This window comes from Staurois parvus, unplaced genomic scaffold (assembly GCF_062004578.1).
Source record: "Staurois parvus isolate SC_StPar_1 unplaced genomic scaffold, SC_StPar_1.0 ptg000204l, whole genome shotgun sequence".
Taxonomy (NCBI): Eukaryota; Metazoa; Chordata; class Amphibia; order Anura; family Ranidae; genus Staurois; species Staurois parvus.
In genome coordinates, this window is record NW_028318000.1 from 1,514,573 (window position 1) to 1,536,577 (window position 22,005).

The 22,005-nt window shown below is 43.8% G+C and overlaps 1 protein-coding gene across 1 annotated transcript in view; it reads right to left on the reverse strand.

Annotated features, from left to right (window-relative positions):
- The window catches only part of NWD2 (NACHT and WD repeat domain containing 2), a 368,048-nt gene that overhangs the window by 158,535 nt on the left and 187,508 nt on the right, over positions 1 to 22,005 (reverse strand). The window contains exon 3 of the mRNA XM_089678379.1: positions 16,743 to 16,859. Within this exon, the coding sequence (XP_089534505.1) occupies positions 16,743 to 16,859 (117 nt within the window). The remainder of the gene's footprint in view (positions 1 to 16,742; positions 16,860 to 22,005) is intronic.

A 22,005-nucleotide genomic window follows, 5' to 3' on the forward strand; every position in this document is an offset into this window, starting at 1 on the left:
AGGGCAACCCATTAATTTCAATGAGCTAGAAATGTGCAAAAGAAACCCCAGACCCTTTTTAAAAACCGAACTGCACCAAACGCCTGTTCTTTAGCAAGATGCATAGGGGTTCAGTTAAAAATGAAAGGCACAGTTTTGTGTCTGATTAAGTGCTGCATGTTTTGCATGTTGCAGGAAAGCATGCAATTTTACACACCTTTCTGCAATTGTGAACCTAGCCTCAAGAGTGGTCCCTGTTGTCCAGAATTTAATGCTCAGATATCCAACTTGCTGTAAATGATACTTGAATGCAGGGGCGGACTGACCATTCGAGCACGAGGGCCCGGGGTCAGTAGGGGGCCCCATGAAATTCCCCTGGTACCTTTTTTATAGGCTTTTTTGAGTGTGGGCAAGGACACAGGGGCCCCATGATCCCCTATTGCCTGGGGGCCCCATGAGTTGTCAGTCTGCCCCTGCTTGAATGGGCATATTCTTGCTAACAAGGAGATGTGAATTGATGTCCTTAGCCTTCTAGAATCTATGGCCAGCTTTAATCAGCTATAGAGAAGCTGTGCTCACATCAAAGTGCACATTCGGAGGATGATTTACTAAAGGGTTTGAGAATGTTCACACAATAAACTGTTTGAATGTTAACTTCAATTATCCAATCGTGTACATACAGTGGATGTAAAAAGTCTACACACCCGTTAAAATGTCAGGTTTCTGTGATGTAAAAAAATGAGACAAAGATAAAACAATTCAGAACTTTTTCCACGTTTAATGTGACCTATAAACTGTACAAATCAGTTTAACAACAAACTGAAATCTTTTAGGTGGAGGGAAGTAAAAATAAACTTCCAAAACTTTAATCTTCTTCTGGTGAAGCCATTCCTTTGTTGATTTTGATGTATGTTTTGGGTCATTGTCATGCTGAAAGATGAAGTTCCTCTTCATGTTCAACTTTCAAGCAGAAGCCTGAAGGTTTTTTGCCAATATTGACTGGTATTTTGAACTCTTTATAATTCCCTCTACTTTGACTAAGGCCCCAGTTCCAGCTGAAGAAAAACAGCCCCAAAGCATGATGCTGTCACCACCATGCTTCACTGTGGGTATGGTGTTCTTTTGGAGATGTGCAGTGTTGTTTTTGAGCCAAACATATCTTTTGGAATTATGGCCAAAAAGTAAAACCTTGGTTTCATCAGACCAGAACTCATTTTCCCACATGCTTTTGGGAGACTTCAGATGTGTTTTTGCAAACTTTAGCTGGGCTTGGATCTTTTTCTTTGTAAGAAAAGGTTTTCATCTTGCCACTCTACCCCATAGCCCAGACATATGAAGAATACGGGAGATTGTTGTCACATGTACCACCAGTTTTCTTCTCGTCTTGTCATCAGTTTTGGAGGGGCGTCCGGTTCTTGGTAATGTAATTGTTGCGCCATATTTTCCCCACTTGATGAGGACTGTCTTCACTGTCTTCCATGGTATATCTAATGCCTTTGAAATTCTTTTTTACCCTTCTCCTGACTGATACCTTTTAACAATGAGATTCCTCTGATGCTTTGGAAACTCTCTGCGAACCATGGCTTTTGTTGTAGGATGCCACTAAGAAAATGTCAGGAAAGACCTAGTGGGGTTAATCAGAGGCACTTTAAATGATGACAGGTGTGAACTGACTCCTATTTAACATGATTTTGAATGTGATTGCTTAATTCTGAACACAGCTACATCCCCAGTTGTAAGAGGATGTGTACAGTTATGCAACCGTATTATTTTAGTTTTTTATGATTACTCCCCCCCCCCCAAAAAAAAGATTTCATTTTTTTTTTAAATTGACCGCACTGTGAGGATGTCGTGGTGATGAAACGCGTAGGGTGGGGCTTATTGGATGTTGACGTCAGGACGCTCCCTGTGATTGCTGGCTGTGGTCCGCGGTGAGCGGGGGCTTGTCCATTATCCATGCTGTGTACACTGGTGTCAGTCTGGACACCTTACTTGTGAGTGCTATTGAGTGTTTATTAAACAGAAATTGTTTTAAAACGTGCTGTACCGTCATGTCTTTTCTTTATCCCTGAGTGTGGCCCTAATGGGTATGGAGATACGGTGATGTATGAAAAGGCTCATCTATGAAAGATTGACTGCAGAGTATTGCTCCTTGAAGTCTGGATATTGCCTATCACTGCAGAGTATTGCTTCTTAGTATCTGGAAATTGCCTACCACTGCAGAACATTACACCTAGAGTCTACATTCATCGCTCCCAGAGCAATAGCGCTTATGCTGGTCTATAACTTGATCAGCATGGAGCTCTGGTGAGTCTATCCAATTTATCTGGTGGTGGATTGATCACGGTGTCATGATTTTCACATGATGACTTTTTGATATGCATATGGTGTTTGGACTTTCACATATTAATTTATGGATACTTTATTTGGTTGTTTTATTTAAAGTATTAGCGCATTCCGATATTTATTAAGTGTTCTTGCATGGCAAGACCACTTACTGTTATCTCACATATATATTCTTATTATTATAGCCAAATTTACCACCCTAACTCCTCCCACAGTTTTTACACTACATAAACAGTAATATACCGAAACGTGCGAATTGTTCCCGATTGGTGTGCTATTACTTTGTGGAACGTTTTGCTGAATGGTTCATGAAATATCAGCGTTTTTGTGGTGAAATTGGTCCCATAGGAATGAATGGCAAAATGTTCAAAACTAGAGTGGGAGCTGACAAAAGCTAGAGTGTGAGCTGAAAAATCAGGACATGATTTCTAAACTGCCATCACTCCCTCATTTTCAAGCCCACCTACACAAATCTTATATCAAAACGTTCAGCTATCCCTGCTGCCACTAAAAATGTCCACGGCTAAGCCCTAGTCCTGATAGTTTTCACAATATGACCATTTTTTTGCAACTCACGACGCCCATTGACATTCCCCACGAATCATTATCACTCAATTCTGCAAGTGGTTCTGATTTACTATTGCTGTTCTCTAGCCGGTCTAAAACCGCTTTTGACCTAAAGGGACACTTTTTGGACGCCATGGACACTTCTCAGTTTCCAGGCAGAAAGAACAGACAAAATGCAGGCAGGGCACAGGACAAAGCACTAGGGACAATATGTATGTCGAAACAACAATGTTTTACTATGAAAAATTTGTTTTGAAAAAAATGAAATTTTTTAAAATTTTCAAATTTCCCGCCGCCAGCGGCGCCCGTACGTCCCGACGTCACAGGGACCGGAACACAGAAGCCGGATGCCGGCATCGGCCGGAGGAGATGGCCGGGGACACTGCAGGGGACACATCACGGGAGCGAAGGACAAGGTAAGTGCTGCAGGGACTCCCTATGCAGCGCCGCATGGTAAGCCCGAGTGTAGCTCGGGGGTTACCGCTTTTGACACTGACATTTTACCCCGAGCTACACTCGGGAATACCGCTAGGGAGGTTAAACATTTTACCAGGGATACTGTGATAAATGGATGTGACCTGGTGGCACCGGCAGTCAAGGTTAGGGTACAGCAGAAGCAGATATAGGACAGAAATAACCTTTGGAGAAGTCTTTGGTCCTGAACACTGAACGCACACTGTTTAATTAAGTGTTCTTGCATGGCAAGACCACTTACTGTTATCTCACATACAGTCAGGTCCATAAATATTGGGACATCAACACAATTCTAAATTTTTTGGCTCTACACACCACCACAATGGATTTGAAATGAAATGAACAAGATGTGCTTTAACTGCAGACTGTCAGCTTTAATTTGAGGGTATTCACATCCAAATCAGGTGAACGGTGTAGGAATTACAACAGTTTGCATGTGCCTTCCACTTGTTAAGGGACCAAAAGTAATGGGACAATTGGCTTCTCAGCTGTTCCATGGCCAGGTGTGTGTTATTCCCTCATTATCCCAATTACAATGAGCAGGTAAAAGGTCCAGAGTTCATTTCAAGTGTGCTATTTGCATTTGGAATCTGTTGCTGTCAACTCTCAAGATGAGATCCAAAGAGCTGTCACTATCAGTGAAGCAAGCTATCATTAGGCTGAAAAAACAAAACAAACCCATCAGAGAGATAGCAAAAACATTAGGAGTGGCCAAAACAACTGTTTGGAAAATTCTTAAAAAGAAGGAACGCACCGGTGAGCTCAGCAACACCAAAAGACCCGGAAGACCACAGAAAACAACTGTGGTGGATGACCAAAGAATTCTTTCCCTGGTGAAGAAAACACCCTTCACAACAGTTGGCCAGATCAAGAACACTCTCCAGGAGGTAGGTGTATGTGTGTCAAAGTCAACAATCAAGAGAAGACTTCACCAGAGTGAATACAGAGGGTTCACCACAAGATGTAAACCATTGGTGAGCCTCAAAAACAGGAAGGCCAGATTAGAGTTTGCCAAATGACATCTAAAAATGCCTTCACAGTTCTGGAACAACATCCTATGGACAGATGAGACCAAGATCAACTTGTACCAGAGTGATGGGAAGAGAAGAGTATGGAGAAGGAAAGGAACTGCTCATGATCCTAAGCATACCACCTCATCAGAGAAGAATGGTGGTGGTGGTGTCATGGTGTGGGCATGTATGGCTGCCAATGGAACTGGTTCTCTTGTATTTATTGATGATGTGACTGCTGACAAAAGCAGCAGGATGAATTCTGAAGTGTTTCGGGCAATATTATCTGCTCATATTCAGCCAAATGCTTCAGAACTCATTGGACGCCGCTTCACAGTGCAGATGGACAATGACCCAAAGCATACTGCAAAAGCAACCAAAGAGTTTTTTAAGGGAAAGAAGTGGAATGTTATGCAATGGCCAAGTCAATCACCTGACCTGCATCCGATTGAGCATGCATTTCACTTGCGGAAGACAAAACTGAAGGGAAAATGCCCCAAGAACAAGCAGGAACTGAAGACAGTTGCAGTAGAGGCCTGGCAGAGCATCACCAGGGATGAAACCCAGCGTCTGGTGATGTCTATGCGTTCCAGACTTCAGGCTGTAATTGACTGCAAAGGATTTGCAACCAAGTATTAAAAAGTGAAATTTTGATTTATGAGTATTATTCTGTCCCATTACTTTTGGTCCCTTAACAAGTGGGAGGCACATATGCAAACTGTTGTAATTCCTACACCGTTCACCTGATTTGGAAGTAAATACCCTCAAATTAAAGCTGACAGTCTGCAGTTAAAGCACATCTTGTTCATTTCATTTCAAATCCATTGTGGTGGTGTATAGAGCCAAAAATTTTAGAATTGTGTCGATGTCCCAATATTTATGGACCTGACTGTATATATTCTTATTATTATAGCCAAATTTACCCCCCTAACTCCTCCCACAGTTTTTACACTACATAGAGAGTAATATACCGAAACGTGCGGATTGTTCCTGATTGGTGTGCTATTACTTTGAGGAACATTTCGCCGAACGGTTCACAAAATATCAGCGTTTTTGTGGTGAAATTGGTCCCATAGGAATGAATGCTGGAATTTTCAAAACTAGAGTGCGAGCTGACAAAAGCTAGAGTGTGAGCTGAAAAATCAGGACATGATTTCTAAACTGCCATCACTCCCTCATTTTCAAGCCCACCTACACAAATCTTATATCAAAATGTTCAACCATACCTGCTGCCACTAAAAATGTCCACGGCTAAGCCATAGTCCTGATAGTTTTCATAATATGACCATTTGTTTGCAACTCACGCCGCCCATTGACATTCATTGAAACTCCACTCTAGCCACCTCAAGTTTGAAGGGCAATATCTAAACTGCGACTGTGCCTTCATTTTTAATATTTCAGAGACATACTATGCATCAAAATGTAGGTCTGGGTCTTGTAATTCTCACAATATAAAGCTCTTCAGTGTAGGATTTATAATTTGTAAACTACAACCGTTTGAAGATGGCAACCGCCAGTGAAGTGAGCAAGTTGGACCAGTTTGTTTTTAACCGCTCTTTTCTGGCCTTGCTGTAGAGTGAGTTGCCATAGGAACCCAGGTGTGTGAGCAGGCAGCAGAGTGACAAAAGCTAGAGTGTGAGCTGAAAAATAAAAGTTGAAATGCATTTCTCACTCTATCAAGCTTGCCATGTGCACTTTTTAAATTTGATCAATCAATTGGTTAGTGTAATGTTTACTATCTTTACTCTCTCCAAACACTCCACACAGTTACTCTGCCCACTCCATAAAGTTACTCTGCCCAGTCCAACCTTTTCACAGTTACTCCAGCCACTCCAACCACACAATAGTTACTCAAGCCACTCCACCCAGTTACTCCGCCCACTCCAGTTGTAGACTACTGGTGGAGGCAAGAACACTTCACACAATTCCCCCAGAAATTGTAGCTTTTCTAGTTTAATTTGTTTTTCAATTGAGTTGTATAGTTTATAGGTTATATTAACTACTTGCCGTCCGCCTGCTGTTTATAAACGGCAGGACGGTGGCACTCCAGGGGCGGGTTGCCGTTCATAAACGGCACCCGCCATCTCTAGCTGTGCGCGCTCCCTGGGAGCACGCAGCACCGCGATCCGGTGCCCGCTGTGTCCTCCGGACACAGTGAAACACCGATCGTCGGATGGGACCTCTGTACGAGGTCCCGATCATGTGATCACTGATAGGCCAATCAGTGATCATATGCAAAGTAGTAAGCAAGATGTCACTTGTGACATCATTGCTTACTACGTGTGAAATCTGTGAATGATCACAGAGGTCACATGGTACAAGGCTATTCACAACAGCCTTGTACCATGTGACAAGCTGTGACCAATCACAGCTCACTCAGTATTTCTCAATGGCTGCAAGAATGCAGACAGAGAGAAGGAGAAATGATTGCTTTTACAGCCTTTATGGGTGTAAAAGCAATCAGTGTAAAAAAAAAAAAATCTTCATAACCCCCCCACAAGTAGTACAAGTACTGTACTGCTAGGGTGACAGTATGTAAAAAATAAATAAATAAATAATAGAAAAAAATAAAATAAAAATGTAAAAAAAAGTTTAAAAATTATAATTTTTGGTTATAAACTAATTTGGCTTATTTTTTTTTTACTAAAAAGATAACGGAATACATTTCGGCCAAGATTTATGATGAAAGATTATTTATTTGCAACATTTTATAAGAAGAACACCTTTTTTCAAAATTTTTGGACTTTTTCATTTACATAGCAAAAAAAATAAAAATCCCAGCGGTGAATAAATACCACCAAAATAAATCTTTATCTGTCTAAAAAAAAATGGTAAAAAATTCTAATGGGTACAGTGTTGCATGACTGCGCAATTGTCATTCAAAGTGTGATAGCACTGAAAGCTGAAAATTGCCCTGGACAGGAAGGGGGTAAAAGTGTCTGGACAGGAAGTGGTTAAAAGTGGAAAAAGTTCTGAAATGATTGATCTTTGTCTCATTTTTCACATTTCTGACATTTTAACAGGGGCGTGTAGACTTTTTATATCTACTGTATACACAAAAACTGGAACATTGAAGCAAATCTTCACTCATTTTCATATGTTAACTTCAAATCCTTTAATAATTCAGCCTCAGTGAAGCATAGTCCATATTTTGCTGCAATTCCTTATCAGTAAACAGAAGAGTACAAAAGAGGGAAGCTGACCTTCTTTTCCTTTCATTCAGCGCTCCCTGAATAAGATGACAAAGTATTCTGTCTAGTTAACTGCAGCTCTTTTATTTGCTGAAGTAATATTTGCATCTCACAGAATGATCATCAGTCACAATGTTCTGCCTGGAAATCCTATTTGTGAGAATAACTGACACTTCTAATAGAACATGGGGAACTGTACATCTCAGTCTATCTGGTGTTAAGTTAATCAGACATCCAGCTTATGTGTTGTTCTCTTGTGATAACTGTAAAAGTCAAATGCTCCATAGAGCTGGTCTGCATAATATGTGAATGAAAGATCTTACAATAGAACCTAGTGCTGAATCCTGATTATTATGGCCATTTAAAGCTGAACTCCCGGCACAAAAACTTTCATTTAAATCATTCCTCAATAGCCATAAAGGATATGAAATGGGCTTTGTGTGCATCAAATGTCTTTGCAAACCAAGTTATCACTTTATAAAAATAGTGGTGACATTATCACTGCATTGCACATAGTCTGTACAGAAAGCAGAACTGTGGGAGGGACTCCACAGGCCCCACCCACTACAGAAAACTACAGGAGCGGGTGGAGACAAGACCAGCCACCCTGCACAAGCAGTGAGCAGTGACTGGAAGGTACACAGATTACACCAGTGTACCGCATCAGCGGCTCCTCATCCGATTACTCTCACTGGCTGGAAGTGGTACATCGCTTTTGGTGGAAATGACGTACCACTTGTGTCCAGCGAGGGTGACCGGGTGAGACGACGCTGATGCAGCACACTGGTTAATTGCAGGGACATCTGTGTCACCATTGATGGGCTTTTATACAACATGTGCTTGTGAGTGGCATTTTACTGGAGTTTGAATAAATATTTGTTTTTAGCGGTTACAATATTGGTCTTTTCCATTTCCGTTTGTGGAGCAGTCACTATTTATTAAAGCTTACCATTGAGGGTGTATTACTTCTACCCGCTGTCAGCAAGTGTTATGGAAGGAGTGGAAGATACAACGAGGAGTATCTTAATGCAAGCGTTACTGCTTATCATTTAATAGATAAGCCATTTTGTCTGGTGTCAGTGAATTGGGGGAGCATGGTTTCTGAGCACGAGGTGTTGCAGAGGAGAGTATATTAAACTGCATTAAGAGTGCTATGGATTCACTTGGTGACCATATTGGGGAGATGGACTTTTCATACACAGCTTTGTGAACTGATTTAACATTGCTTTTATTAAATTTTCATCATCTGGATTGGTTTGACACTTTATACATTGTTTAAGCACTTCTATGTTTTGTTATTACCATTTATGGAAGAGTCACCAGCGCTGCCATATATTTATGTTGTTTATTTTGGGATGATGTCTGTCAGTCATTCAATGTTAATGTAGCAGCATTACTTGTGTTGTTTGGGTATCATTTGGTGTCACAAGATACACTCGAACACTTTTCTATTTTTATTCACAATTTTTTAACTTATAATTTTTTGTATAGTTTGGTTACTCTACTGCGCAGTGATTGGGTGGTTGAACTAATTAATCTATAGTTTCCTAGAGAAGTTTTACTGACTGTTAAAATGTTCATTATAAGCATTAGCCAATACCTTGTTGTGCATTCATAAAGAATTTCATTCATGGCAGTAAGCTCCAAATAAACCTCCCACTACATTCTAAGGTAAGGTTTATAAACACTCGTTAGGAGAGATCTTATAGGAAATGTCATACAAAAGGCCTCAAAGCCCCTGTAAAAACACCCTTTGTCTGCATTTAGTAATGCTCATTTATTAAAAGGTGTTAATAACAAGGCATTTCCAGGCAACACCACTAAGAGCATGCCCTTAGTGTTTGCCTGTATGATTTTTGCCTGGTAGCTACTGTATATTATTTCATTGAGTCGATATTTCTGCCGGGAGATTTGGTTTTACATCAAAGATACAGAGAAGTGAAGATTAAACAACATTGTCAGAATTCTGAAGCTGTCTTATTATAGAATGCAGTACTTAGGGTACAGCTACAGCGCAGCTGCTCACACCCACAGTGGGATTCTTCTGCACCAACTTGTCATGTTCCACAAGTAATCATCTGCCAGAACTGCATGGCCACCTGACAACCCATGCTGAAGAAATGCTAAGAAAGACATGTTCATCAGAATTTTAAATTAGTGACTAAATATACAATTCAAGTACAGTATATATAGTATGTATCGGCTAACCTGGCAAAGGAACTGTGATTCAATTCAGTCACTCCTGTGTGCAACTCCTAAACTGCCCCCAGGCTGCAATTGGATTAGGAAAGAACAATGTACTCTGTGCTCCTATCGGCAGGCTCCTGGGTGTAGATTTATCAAAATTTGGTCAGTTCAGCAGGAACCAACTGAATATTGATCCATCTGTGACCAGGTTGGTTGTCCTGAAGTCAAACTTTTTTTTTGTTCAATCACTGCTGTTCAATCATTGTATTCTGATGGCTGGGAAACTTCCCGCTGTTAGAATACAACCGCACAGCGGGAAGGATTCCCCCATACACACTGGCTGTGTTGATGGGGGAATTTGAGCTATTTTATTTCACTCATGGTTGAAAGAAAGAAAATTGCACAATGTATGGCCAGCCTTAGGCTTAGTCTACACTAGCAGTTGGAGAGCAGTAAAAATAGGTGATTGAGCTGCCTTTCTATCACTCCCAACCACCTTCACTTAGGCAGCAAAGGCAACCGGATGGATTTCTACACATGCCATAGTCACGATGGTTTGCTTTGTGATCTGGCAAAAATGATCCCCCTGTCACATTCAGCAGGCAGTACTGCTGCCAAAGCAACCTTTTGTAGTGAATATGTTAGGCCTACAGTTGCAATGCACTATTCCCATTCAAACAGCCCATTAGGCTGTCAAAAAAAAACAGGCATTCAGGTGGCCACTTCCTAAATGCCTGTCAGCCATTCCTGCACCGCTATGTGAAAAGCCATCCATGTGTAAACGACTCATTTATATTACCATACTGGAGCCTTCAGTTGTAAATTAAGATTCCTTAAATAAGTATAGATTCTACGGATGAAGGTAAAAAACCTTCTGTGTGCTGCTCCCCCCCCCCCCCGTACTCATCTGTGCCCCCTCTCAATCCAGGGATGTGCACAGCAGCCATTGTCTCCCACTGCAGTCAATAACAGTCAGTGAGCCAATAAGGATAGAGTGGAGGGGGGGGGGGCTGGGCTAAGCAGTGGCTCTATATGTCTTATGGATGCATAGATTAGGGCTTGGGAGCGAGCACGCACCATTGCCCCATAGCAAGTGACTTGCTATTGAGGGCACTGGTCAAAGAGAAGGAGCCAGGAGCGCTGGTGGGGAACCCGAGAAGAGGAGGATCGGTGCTGCTCTGTGCAAAATCACTGCACAGAGCAAATAAGTATGACATATTTGTTATTATTTTTTTTTAAAGCCAAACCTTTAATATCACTTTAACCTGAAAGAAGAGCAGTGACCGGAAGTGGTGAGTTTATGATGGACAGTGCTGGAGATTGAGGTGTTGATGGCTGGAATTTTTCATTTTATGCCCAAACAGGACTTGGGTTTTAAGAGATAATGAGTACATACTGTATTACATTACATTACATTGAGTTTATATAGCGCCAAAGGGTTTGCTCAGCGCTGTACAATAGAGGGGGGGACAATACATGAAACATTACAGCAGCTACGAACAGCACACGAGGGGTAAGAGGGCCCTACTCTTTCGAGCTTACAATCTGGGAGGGAGGGGGTAGTGGTACAGGAGGAAGTGGCTGTGGGGGATGGAGTGGTAGGAGGAATGAAGGAGAGCAGCAGTTAGGTGAGGGTGGGGTAGGCTTCCCTGAAGAGGTGGGTTTTCAGGGAGCGCCTGAAGGTGAGGAGGGAAGGTGACAGTCTGATGGATTGGGGTAGTGAGTTCCAGAGGATGGGGGAGGACCTGGAGAAGTCTTGCAGACGTGCGTGTGAGGAGGAGACCAGGGAGCAAGATAGAAGGAGGTCCTGTGAAGAGCGAAGGGTACGGGTAGGGTGGTACTTGGGAATCAGGTCGGTGAGGTAGTTAGGGGCAGTGTTGTGAATGGCTTTGTAGGTCAGAGTGAGTAGTTTGAATTTGATGCGTTGGGCGATAGGGAGCCAGTGGAGGGAGAGGCAGAGGGGGGTGGCAGAGGTGGAGCGGCTGGTGAGGTGGATGAGTCTGGCAGCTGAGTTCAGGATGGTCTGAAGCGGGGAGAGTTTGCACTGGGGTAGGCCGGTGAGGAGGGAGTTGCAGTAGTCAAGGCGTGAGATAATCAGGGAGTGCACAAGTAGTTTAGCGGTGTCTGGGGTAAGGAAGGTGCGTATTTTGGCGATATTGCGGAGGTGGAGCCTGCATGTGTTTGTCAGTGATTTGACATGAGGTTGGAAGGAGAGGTTAGAGTCCAGAATGACCCCAAGGACTTTGGCTTGCGGGGCGGGATTGATGGTGGTGATGTTAGTAGTGATGGATAGGATGGGGGGGGGGGGGCGCGGGCAGGAGGGAAGACGAGAAGCTCGGTTTTGGAGAGGTTGAGTTTGAGGAAATGGAGCGACATCCAGTCAGAGATGTCGTTTAGGAGGTGAGTGATGCGGGCGGAGAAAGTGGAGGTGAGGTGAGGGGTGGAGAGGTAAATTTGAGTGTCATCAGCATAGAGATGGTAGTTGAAGCCGTGGGAGTGTATGAGTTTGCCAAGGGAGGAGGTGTAGATGGAGAAGAGAAGGGGTCCAAGGACAGAGCCCTGGGGGACCCCAACAGAGAGGGGGAGGGAAGGGGAGGTGGCACCATTGTAGGAAACGCTGAAGGAGCGTCGGGATAGGTAAGAGGAGAACCAGGAGAGAGTGGTGTCTCTGACGCCAAGGGAGAATAGTTTATTAAGGAGGAGGGGGTGGTCAACTGTGTCGAAGGCCGCGGAGAGGTCCAGGAGGAGGAGGACAGAGTAGTCGCCTTTGGCTTTGGCGGTAAGTAGGTCGTTGGTGATTTTGAGGAGGGCGGTTTCGGTGGAGTGTAGGGGACGGAAGCCGGACTGTAGTGGATCAAGGAGGTTGTTGTCAGTTAGGTGGGCGCTTAGGCGGTTGTAGACTAAGCGCTCCAGGAGTTTGGAAGTGAGTGGCAGCAGGGAGATGGGTCTGAGGTTGTTTGGGTCAGAGGGGTCCAGGGAGGGCTTTTTGAGTATGGGGGTGATGTGCGCATGCTTTAGGGGGGAGGGGAATACGCCGGTAGAGAGGGAGAGATTGAAGATGTGGGTGAGGGAGCAGATGAGGGAAGAGGGGGGTGACTGGAGGAGTCGAGAGGGGATAGGGTCTAGGGGGCAGGTAGTGAGGCGGGCTTCAGAGAAGACCCTGGTGACTTCCTCAGTGGTAGCGGGGCTGAAGGAGTGCAGAGCTGGTGGGGTTACGGTAAGCGGGGTCTTGGGTGTGGAGGGGGGCAGTGCGGTTGCGAGGTCAGAGGAGGGAAGAGATGAGGGGGAGATAGGGGGGGGGAGGCTAGGTGGGGAGGTAGATTGCGAGTTGACTATGTCCTGACGGATAGCATCAATTTTATTGTGGAAATGAGTGGCAATCTCGTGGGCGGTGAGTGAGGTACTGAGTGGAGGAGGGGGGGGAGAGAGCAGGGAGTTGAAGGTGGAGAAGAGTCGGCGAGGGCAGGAGGAGAGGGTGTTAATCAGGTTTACGAAGTAAGCCTGCTTGGCGGCGTGGAGGGAGGAGGTGTAAGTGAGGAAGGCAGATTTGTAGAGGGAGAATGAACGGGGGGACCTGGTTTTGCGCCATAGTCTCTCCAGCGCACGACTGCGACGTTTGAGGCATTTAGTGTGGTCGTTCTGCCATGGTTGGAGCGGTCTGGGTTTGATGTAGCGTGTGGTTAGGGGTGCCAGAGAGTCTAGGGTAGCTGATAGTGAGTCGTTGTACGTGTTAGTGGCTAGGTCAGGACAAGACAGTGGAAGGATTCTGTCGTGTAGGCGGTCGGCAGCTGAGTGGAGGGGGGCCGGGTTCAGGTTGCGAAGGTTGCGGCTGGTGATGGTTTGGCGCTCTGGGGGGGGGGAGTTAGGGGAAGGGGAGATGGAGAACGTGAGGAGGTGGTGGTCGGAGAGAGGGAAGGGGGTGTTAGAGAACTGGTTGAGGGTACAGAGGTGGGAGAAGACGAGGTCCAGGGTGTTCCCAATGATGTGGGTGGAGGATTGAGTGTGCTGTGTGAGCGCGAAGGAGGAGGTTAGGTGGAGGAATTGGGAAGTAGCCGGGCTGTTGTCATTGATGGGGATATTGAAGTCCCCGAGGATGATGGTTGGTAGCTCAGAGGAGAGGAAGAAGGGAAGCCAGGCAGCGAAGTCATCCAGGAAGCGGGGTATGGATCCAGGAGGCCTGTAGATCACTGCGATCCTTAGGGGGGTGGGTGAGAAGAGCCGGATGCAGTGAGCCTCGAAGGAGGAGAAAGTTAGGGAGGGAGGATTAGGGAGGACCTGGAAGGTGCTCAGCGGTGATAGGAGCAGGCCGACCCCACCACCTTTGTGACCGCTCAGTCTTGGTGAATGGGACCAGACGAGACCTCCATAGGAGAGTGCCGCAGGGGAGGTGGAGTCAGTGGCCTGTACCCAGGTTTCGGTGATGGCTAGGAGGTTAAGGGAGCGGGAGATAAAGAGGTCATGGATGGCAGTAAGTTTGTTGCAGACCGAGCGGGCGTTCAGGAGTGCAACCGAGAGAGGGGGGATGGATGCGGGGAGAAGGGGCACAGATATGAGGTTGAGGGGGTTACGGCAGCTGGCGGGAGCAGGGGGGTCCCTAGAGGAGGGGTGAGGTGGCGAGGGGCCAGGGTTCGGGGAGATGTCCCCAGCAGATAGGAGAAGGAGAAGGGTGAGGAAGGTGGCATGGGAATGGGAAGTGTAGGAGCGTGTGGGTCTGATAGTGGTGGCACGTGGGTCGACGGGGGAGTGGAGTAGCAGGAGGAGGTGGTGAGTGCCGTAGTGGGGAGAGGGGAGTAGTGAAGGGGCAATGTAGAGCTGTTTTGGGGGGGTAGGCGGGTAGAGGGAGGCGATTTTTGGGATGGTGGAGAGGAAAATGAGGAGGAGGAGTGCAGGAGGCATGTTGGGGTGGGTGCGGTGACAGTTGGGTCAGGGGAGGTGAAGGGATACAGGTCAGGGCAAGGTGTGTGGGGAATCTGTGTTACCATGGGAGAGTCATTTGAGTCCTTCTGTAGGGGTAGAGTGAGGGTGGAGGGCGGCAGCTGGTTGGCAGCAGTCTGTGGGTGCAGTAAGCTGGCGACCATGGGTGCTGTGGCATGTCTTCAGTGGGTACGGTGGTTCGGCTAGTGGAGGGGTCGTAGGGTGCGATGGCTGGGGGTGATGGTAGGCACGGCGACTGGTGATGCTGGCGGCTCGGTGACTGGGGTTGTTGAGGCCAGGCGTCGGGTGCTGAGGGCTCGGCGTCGTGAGGCGCTGAAGGTGTTGAAGGATCGTCATCAGAGTCGAGCGGGGCGTTGCGGTAGCGATCGTCGGCCCTGCGTGGTTTGTGCTCAACCGTGATCTGTTGCGGCCGGTAGGAGAGACCGCAGCTTCAAGGGTCGTGGTGGGCCATTAGTCGCCGGGGCGTCGCCAGAGGGAATAGCGTGCCGGAAATCAGGGTGCTGGGCGAGCGTTCCCTGGTGTGGTGGCTGGCTGGTAATCCCAGGTGGGGTGGTGGGCAGGGGATCCCCGGTGGGATGGTGGCCGTGCTATCCCTGGTGGGGTAGTAGCGATCCCTGGAGGGATAGTGGCTTAGGGTCCCTGGTGGTTTGGGGTTTCAGGTGGATGGTGGGATCCCTGAGTGAGTGAGTCCCTGGAGGCTGGCGGTGTGATGGTGGTTGGGCTCCCTGGTGGGTAGTGGGCGCCCCTGGTGAAGTACCTGGTGTCCTGGAGCGTCGGTGGATCCCTCCTGGGTTAGCAGGACCGTTGGTGGTGGTGGTAGCTTCCCGGAGCAGCGGAGGCGTCCCGCCGCGGCCGCAATTCCCGCCGCGATTCCAGCCACGGCTGGCAGGAAACACCGCGGCTTCGGGTGCCGCGGTAGGCCTCAGGCTGCTGCGAACCGCCGGAGCTCCGCTGGAGGGACGGAGTGACTGTGGGTGTTGGTGGGGACCTCGGCAGCAGACACAGGGGCCCGGATGGGCCCTGATGGCAGCGGTAGGGGCGCAGGGGTGATCCCCTGATCGGCGGGGACCGAGGAGCGGAGTGGCAGTAGTCCGGGCTGATGTCCGGCGATCCTATACTATACAAACTCAAATACTATACTATAAAAACTATACTATAAAAACTCAAAAAAAGAGACAGAGGAAGTCTATTTAGACCCCTGATGTCTCTGCAAAGACCACCCCCCAAACATATTTAAAAAATATTGAAAATAAAATTGTACCTATAATGTATAATTTCGTTACATGGCTCACCACTCTGCTCTCCCAGATAGGCCTAATGAGGAAGCTCTGTATGTTAGAATAATGGATTTGGCCGCATATGAATGGTCTAGGCTACATAGTTACATAGGCTGAAAGAAAAAGCTATTTTTTTTCAAACTGTGCAAATTGTGAAACTTCTTTACAATGAAGTTAGATATGAAAAGCCTTTCATGACATTATCTTTCAAAATATTCATTCATTTCTCTATTTTTAAATTATTTCATTTCTTTTTCGATTATAAATAGTTCAAGCTCCCATCACAATAGTTGAGAAAGGTAACGCTCTGTAGTTACCTGTTCCAAGCGTGAGAGACTGAAAAGAGTAATCTGTAGGAACAAATTATTGTCAACCCTCAAAAAGTTACTGCATGATGCATTTTGCATAACATGTAAACTTTATGCTGTTTTCAAAAATAGGCACTGGCTTCAATTTGCATCTTCTTTTCTGAAGTGTACGCAGTTTTCTGGCATGTATATTATGCCTCACAAACAATAGCATAAGTGTTTGTCAGTTGCAATGTAATACTTTAGCAAAAAAATGACATACAGTATGTTTTACAAACAGCTGAAAGGTTCTTGTTAACTTAATACAAAAGCTGGAAATGCTTTAGAGCCAACTACAAATCTCAGGTAGGCACTCACTGGTCAACTTATATAGAACATCAATTGAAAATGAAGAATAAAAAGTATTGTTCACCTTGAGATATTAAAACATTGAAACCCTGTAAACTGTTTTTTTTATTGTGTACTTACAACAAAACATGGTCCAGCAGATGTTTTCAAACATTCCTCCAACAATCTCATTCGAGTTCTTTGCAGTTCAGGGCTGTCCCATTCTTCTTCTGGAACTCCCCAGTACAAGTCTATAGCCTGAAAATAAATGGAAATACTATGTGAGTATCACAATCACTGACTTTATCTAGTATTAAAGAAAAAAGATCACAGCAATGTGTTCGTGCCTCACTGCTGAAGTTTGTGAACTTGAGCTATTTCCACAGTGTTTGATGTATTTTTGTCTAAACATGGTTTGATGCTGCTGTGCTATATCCTATAATTTATATATTGTAGCTGAATACATGACTAAGTTGCACCTATGCAAATATTGTGACTAAATGTAAGATTCTTTCTAGCATGTATTTATATTCCAGAGTTTATATACAAACTCATTTGGCATTACATTGAAATTTAAAGGCCAGGCCACAAAGTATGAGGGACCGTTAAATATTTCCATATTAAAGATGATTCCATTTAATCCTGATTTTGTTGATGGAAAATTTCTTTCAATTAGTTTTTATTAAAATTTTTAAGAAATAATAACAATAAAGTGAGCAACCATGACAATAGTGGAAATAAGTACAAACATGTCAAAGTTATCAAAATTGAGCCGATAGGACACGGCAACCAACATGTACAGAAAATCAATCGTGAATGGTAATGACATTTCCAAAATTATTACAAAAATTTAGAAAATAGTATGCTGGTAATATGCCCAGATAAGAAGCATAACAATACACGGTTTGATGCCTAACCAAAAACAAATTAACACAAAACAAGGGATAGAGTTAACACAGTGAGAAAAGATCCAGAAGAACTTGGACCAAAAAAAAAGAAAGGACGGAGCAGCAAGGAAGCTAGCATTTCATAAAGAAAAAACAAAAAAAAGGGAAAAGGTCTAACAGAGTACATATATGTGCTATATGCAGTTTATAATATCAATGATTGTCATAGAATATCAAAGGTCAGGGAGTGGGAACTCAATAGTCCAGCGTAACCATCTAGTATTAAAGACCTGTACAGTATGATTTGAAATTGCATAGGGCCGTTCATACAGGTACTGAAAATGTACTCTATGGATAACTTCTGAAACTAGAGTTGATGGAAAATTTCAATCTTGGTCAAATCAACAATAAAAATTGAACTTATAAAACATACCTGTCAATTTGCGGAACCAGTTATGCATATTTTTGACACCCTCAGAAAAAGTCGTGATGATGAAATGAGTCAGTACGTGACCAAAGGTGACATTCACCAGATGTGACAATGCCTCTCCGCTGGAAGTGACGCAGCGGGCTGTGAGCGGATGTGTAGTGAGACGCCAGTGGGCTATTCCATGTGGTAAAAGCTGTCATATTGTTATTTTGATGTGCCTTTAAGTTTTTATCATATTGTGAGTGTCATTTTATGGGGGCTGGTAATTTAATAAAGCATCCAGACAGGATTACGCTATGTGGTTCATTTGTGCTTTCTATTTATGAGTTGGAGTGACTGGATTGTATTCACTGTGGAGACTGCGGGATCAAGATGTGGATCAGTGTTTATGCCACATCAACACAGCTTGTTCCAGTGTGTGTGGTGGTGTTGGTGGTGTTTGAAAAGGATTTATGTGGTGGACTTTCCTATATGCAGTCTACTACAACTGGTGGAGGATATTATTTTAACTATTGAAGATCACAATTTCAGATGTATTTACAGATATTCTTATTCGTTGTTTGCATATTGTTAGAATTTTAATGGACGAAGTGCTGTTTTTGTGAGGAAATTTAATTTGACTCATATTATGTGATATAAAACATACCTGCCAATTTGGGGAACCAGTTATGCATATTTTTGGGGATGCCACAAGTGCAAAACATCTTCTACTCTGGGCTGAATGAAGACTTAATGACCATTAAGTCTCCTTAATACTGCTAAATGCTATATTTCGGCAATGCGGTAACAAAGCTCCCCCCCACACACAATTTCACATTGGCCGGCTAGGATCATGGAAATCCAAAAATTCACTATGGCCTTGAGGGAACAAGATGAAAAATACTGGCAAACATGGAGACCCTGTCTTTTTTTATAGAGACCAGACTCCCCTAGCTTCCTCACTGGCAACCTCACCCTGAGCCTGAGCAATCGTCACTTTTGAAGCTAGTGCTATGGGACAGGAGGAGGTATCTGGACCCCCCCCCCCCATTTTCCTTCCTCTACAAGTCCTAGTCTATTCTCTCTCCACTTCTCCCTATCTTTCTCTTTCATTCATTCTTCTATACGATCCACCTACTATTTCCTTGCTTGACCCCTTAATATTCTACTTGATAGGAAAGACGGTTGTAACTGTGTCATATAGACATTGGTATGTAAAGATACTTCTGGAAGTAATGTTCTAAGTGTCTGCACTGTTTTCTTCATGTATACATTCTGAACTGTTTTTTGTTTAGGCTATATGATCTTAGGCTCTGTAGGATGCACAGGGCTGCCATTTGTTCTTAATGGCACCCCCCCGCATCTCAACCCGCAGCATGTTGTGGTTGTGGGAACCACAGTGAACCTAGCCTTAATATTCTTTCTATTTACAAACAAATGCATGGTGGATTATTTAGGTAGGTCCTCACACTACATAGCTATTAGCAGATCAAAAGGGTCGATAGTTTAAAACAGACCATCCCCCTCTGAAAATGCCAATTTGCAAATCTGCATCAGATTCTAACTAAAGCATGATCTTCAACTTAGGTTTTCTAGAGCCTTGGACACTTTTCTATGCCCAGTTCTCCTCTGGCTGGCCATAAGTGCCAGCTACACTGTATAATTAAGATGAACCTTGGACCTGCAAAAAGAAAAGGAATCCTTCAAAATTTGTAGGAGTCATCTCCTTTGCTCATCTAAAATCTTGGGGTACTATATTCATGTGTAAAACCTATTAACCACAATAATAGAAACTATACAGTAGTTCTACCTGTTTTTAAGCAGAAAAAAAGTGTTGCTATTGGCTACTCTCACTTGTAGATTATTAGCATACTCATGTGTTGCAGGTAAATTGGAATGCTTTCTACAAATTTGGATTGCTTCTTCTAATGCCTGCAATAGCCATCTAGGAATATATAGGCCAGGGCTTAAAATTTCAAGTCCTGAGCTACTAGCCAGGTCTTAGAGTTACTCGCCATCAACAAACACACACAAACAGAGACACCTGTATACACACACAGACATGTACATACACACACACGCACACACAGAAACATGTACACACACGCACAGAGACAAATGTACACACACACACACACACATACAGACACATGTATACACACACAGGCACATACAGACAATTAGAAATATAAATACACAGAGATACATGTACATACACAGAAATACACACGCACAGACACATGTACATACACACATGTACATACATACACAGACACATGTACATACATACACAGACATGTTCACACAGACACATGTACATACATACATACATACATACAAACACACACACACACACACATGTACATGCATACACACATGTACACACACACATACATGTACATACACACAGACACATGTACAGATTCACACATGTACATGTACAATTGTACATGCATACAAACACACACACACAAACACACACACCCATAAAAAGTTGCAGTACTTCGTTGGTCACTCACAGATATGGGTACTGCACTCTAGGGGGAGGCAGAGAGCACAGCACACACTCCTTGCTTTGCTTTCACTGCACTCAGCTATTGAGCAGTCTGACGGCTCCCAGTGCCAATGACAGATCCGGCCTGAGATCCGAGCCTTCTCAGCAAGACGGCCCTGGGGGACACACTCGCCCCCACCATAATTTCCACTAGCCATTGGCGAGCAGGCGAGTGGAAATTTCAAGCCCTGATATAGGTATAAAGTGATTGATGAACCTAATGCATTTACTTAGGATTTAAGCTGGGTCGTAGCATTTTTACATTTATTAATTATTTGATAATCAGTTATTTTTTCTGCTTCAGCCCCTTTCTCCAGAGATAATAATCAATTAGACCAATGTACTTCATGGGCAATTCAATCTATGTTATATATATATATTTTCCTATTAGAATAGCTACCACTACAATAACATTTACAGAGTCATATAACACAGTGTTCAATATCACACAGACTTTAAACCACAACATCTGTACAAAGAGATAAGGAGCAATTACAGAAATCTGGATTGTTGCAAAGAAACAAATGGCAAACAGCTGATCAATTTATAGACAGCATAAGGTGCGTGGGAGGCACATTTAACTGTAAGTATGCAAACAATCACATTTCCCAGCACTTGCAGTGAATGGCACTTACTATGTGTCCCTTTAGCTGGTTAAACATTGATTGATCCTTTTAACACCTTCACTTTTAAGCATTTGTGATGCAGTAGTTACAGATGCCCAGAGCTAATTTAGTAAATGAAGTAAAGCTGCATTACTTTTCTGGAGAATATAACATGACAAAAGCACATTGATGGAACTGCATGGCTTCTGTTTATATTTCCAATTGTCTGTGAATGTGACCTTTGCCTTTATTAGGTTTTTTTTCAAGCAGATTTTAAAGAACAATCTCTCATTCAAGGCTCTTTTTCTTTAGGTGGAATTCCTATGATGGAAAGGACGTGATCATTGATGGATGTTCTTAGGACCACATTGTAGTAATCAAAATGAATTTACTATCCACAAAAAAACAAGTTACATGAACACATGTTGCTCTTGGGAGCAGCTTCCTGAATTAATGCCCTCTCTCTGTCTATTCTAATGAATGGGCCATGTCTCTGCTGCTGCCCCATTCTCACTGTCAGTGTAATTGGTTGTATCTGCTTTCAGACTGGAAATGACATAATTGATTTCAAAGTCAATACCTAAAGATCCCAGTTAAATAAACGGGTACAAATCAAACAATATATTTTCATCTGTACAGTTTGAAAATATTTTTCAGAAATTACCAGACTTTTATCTTAAAGCATTTTAAAACAATGCAAACCCTATATGGATAAAAATGTTTTTTTAAAAAAACTTTTATTGCTTTTCCAAAAAGAGAGAGAAAATTACAATTACAAATTCATATTGCTCAACAATAATATGAAAAGCATGGCCCTGCGATGTAGGGTGAAGGTACATAGGCCAAAGGCCATATCCAGATTGTTCTAAAAAACAAACCATATGAGTAAAACAGTACACCATCAGGAAAACTAGAAGGAAAACTTGAGACCAAAAGATACATGCTCCCT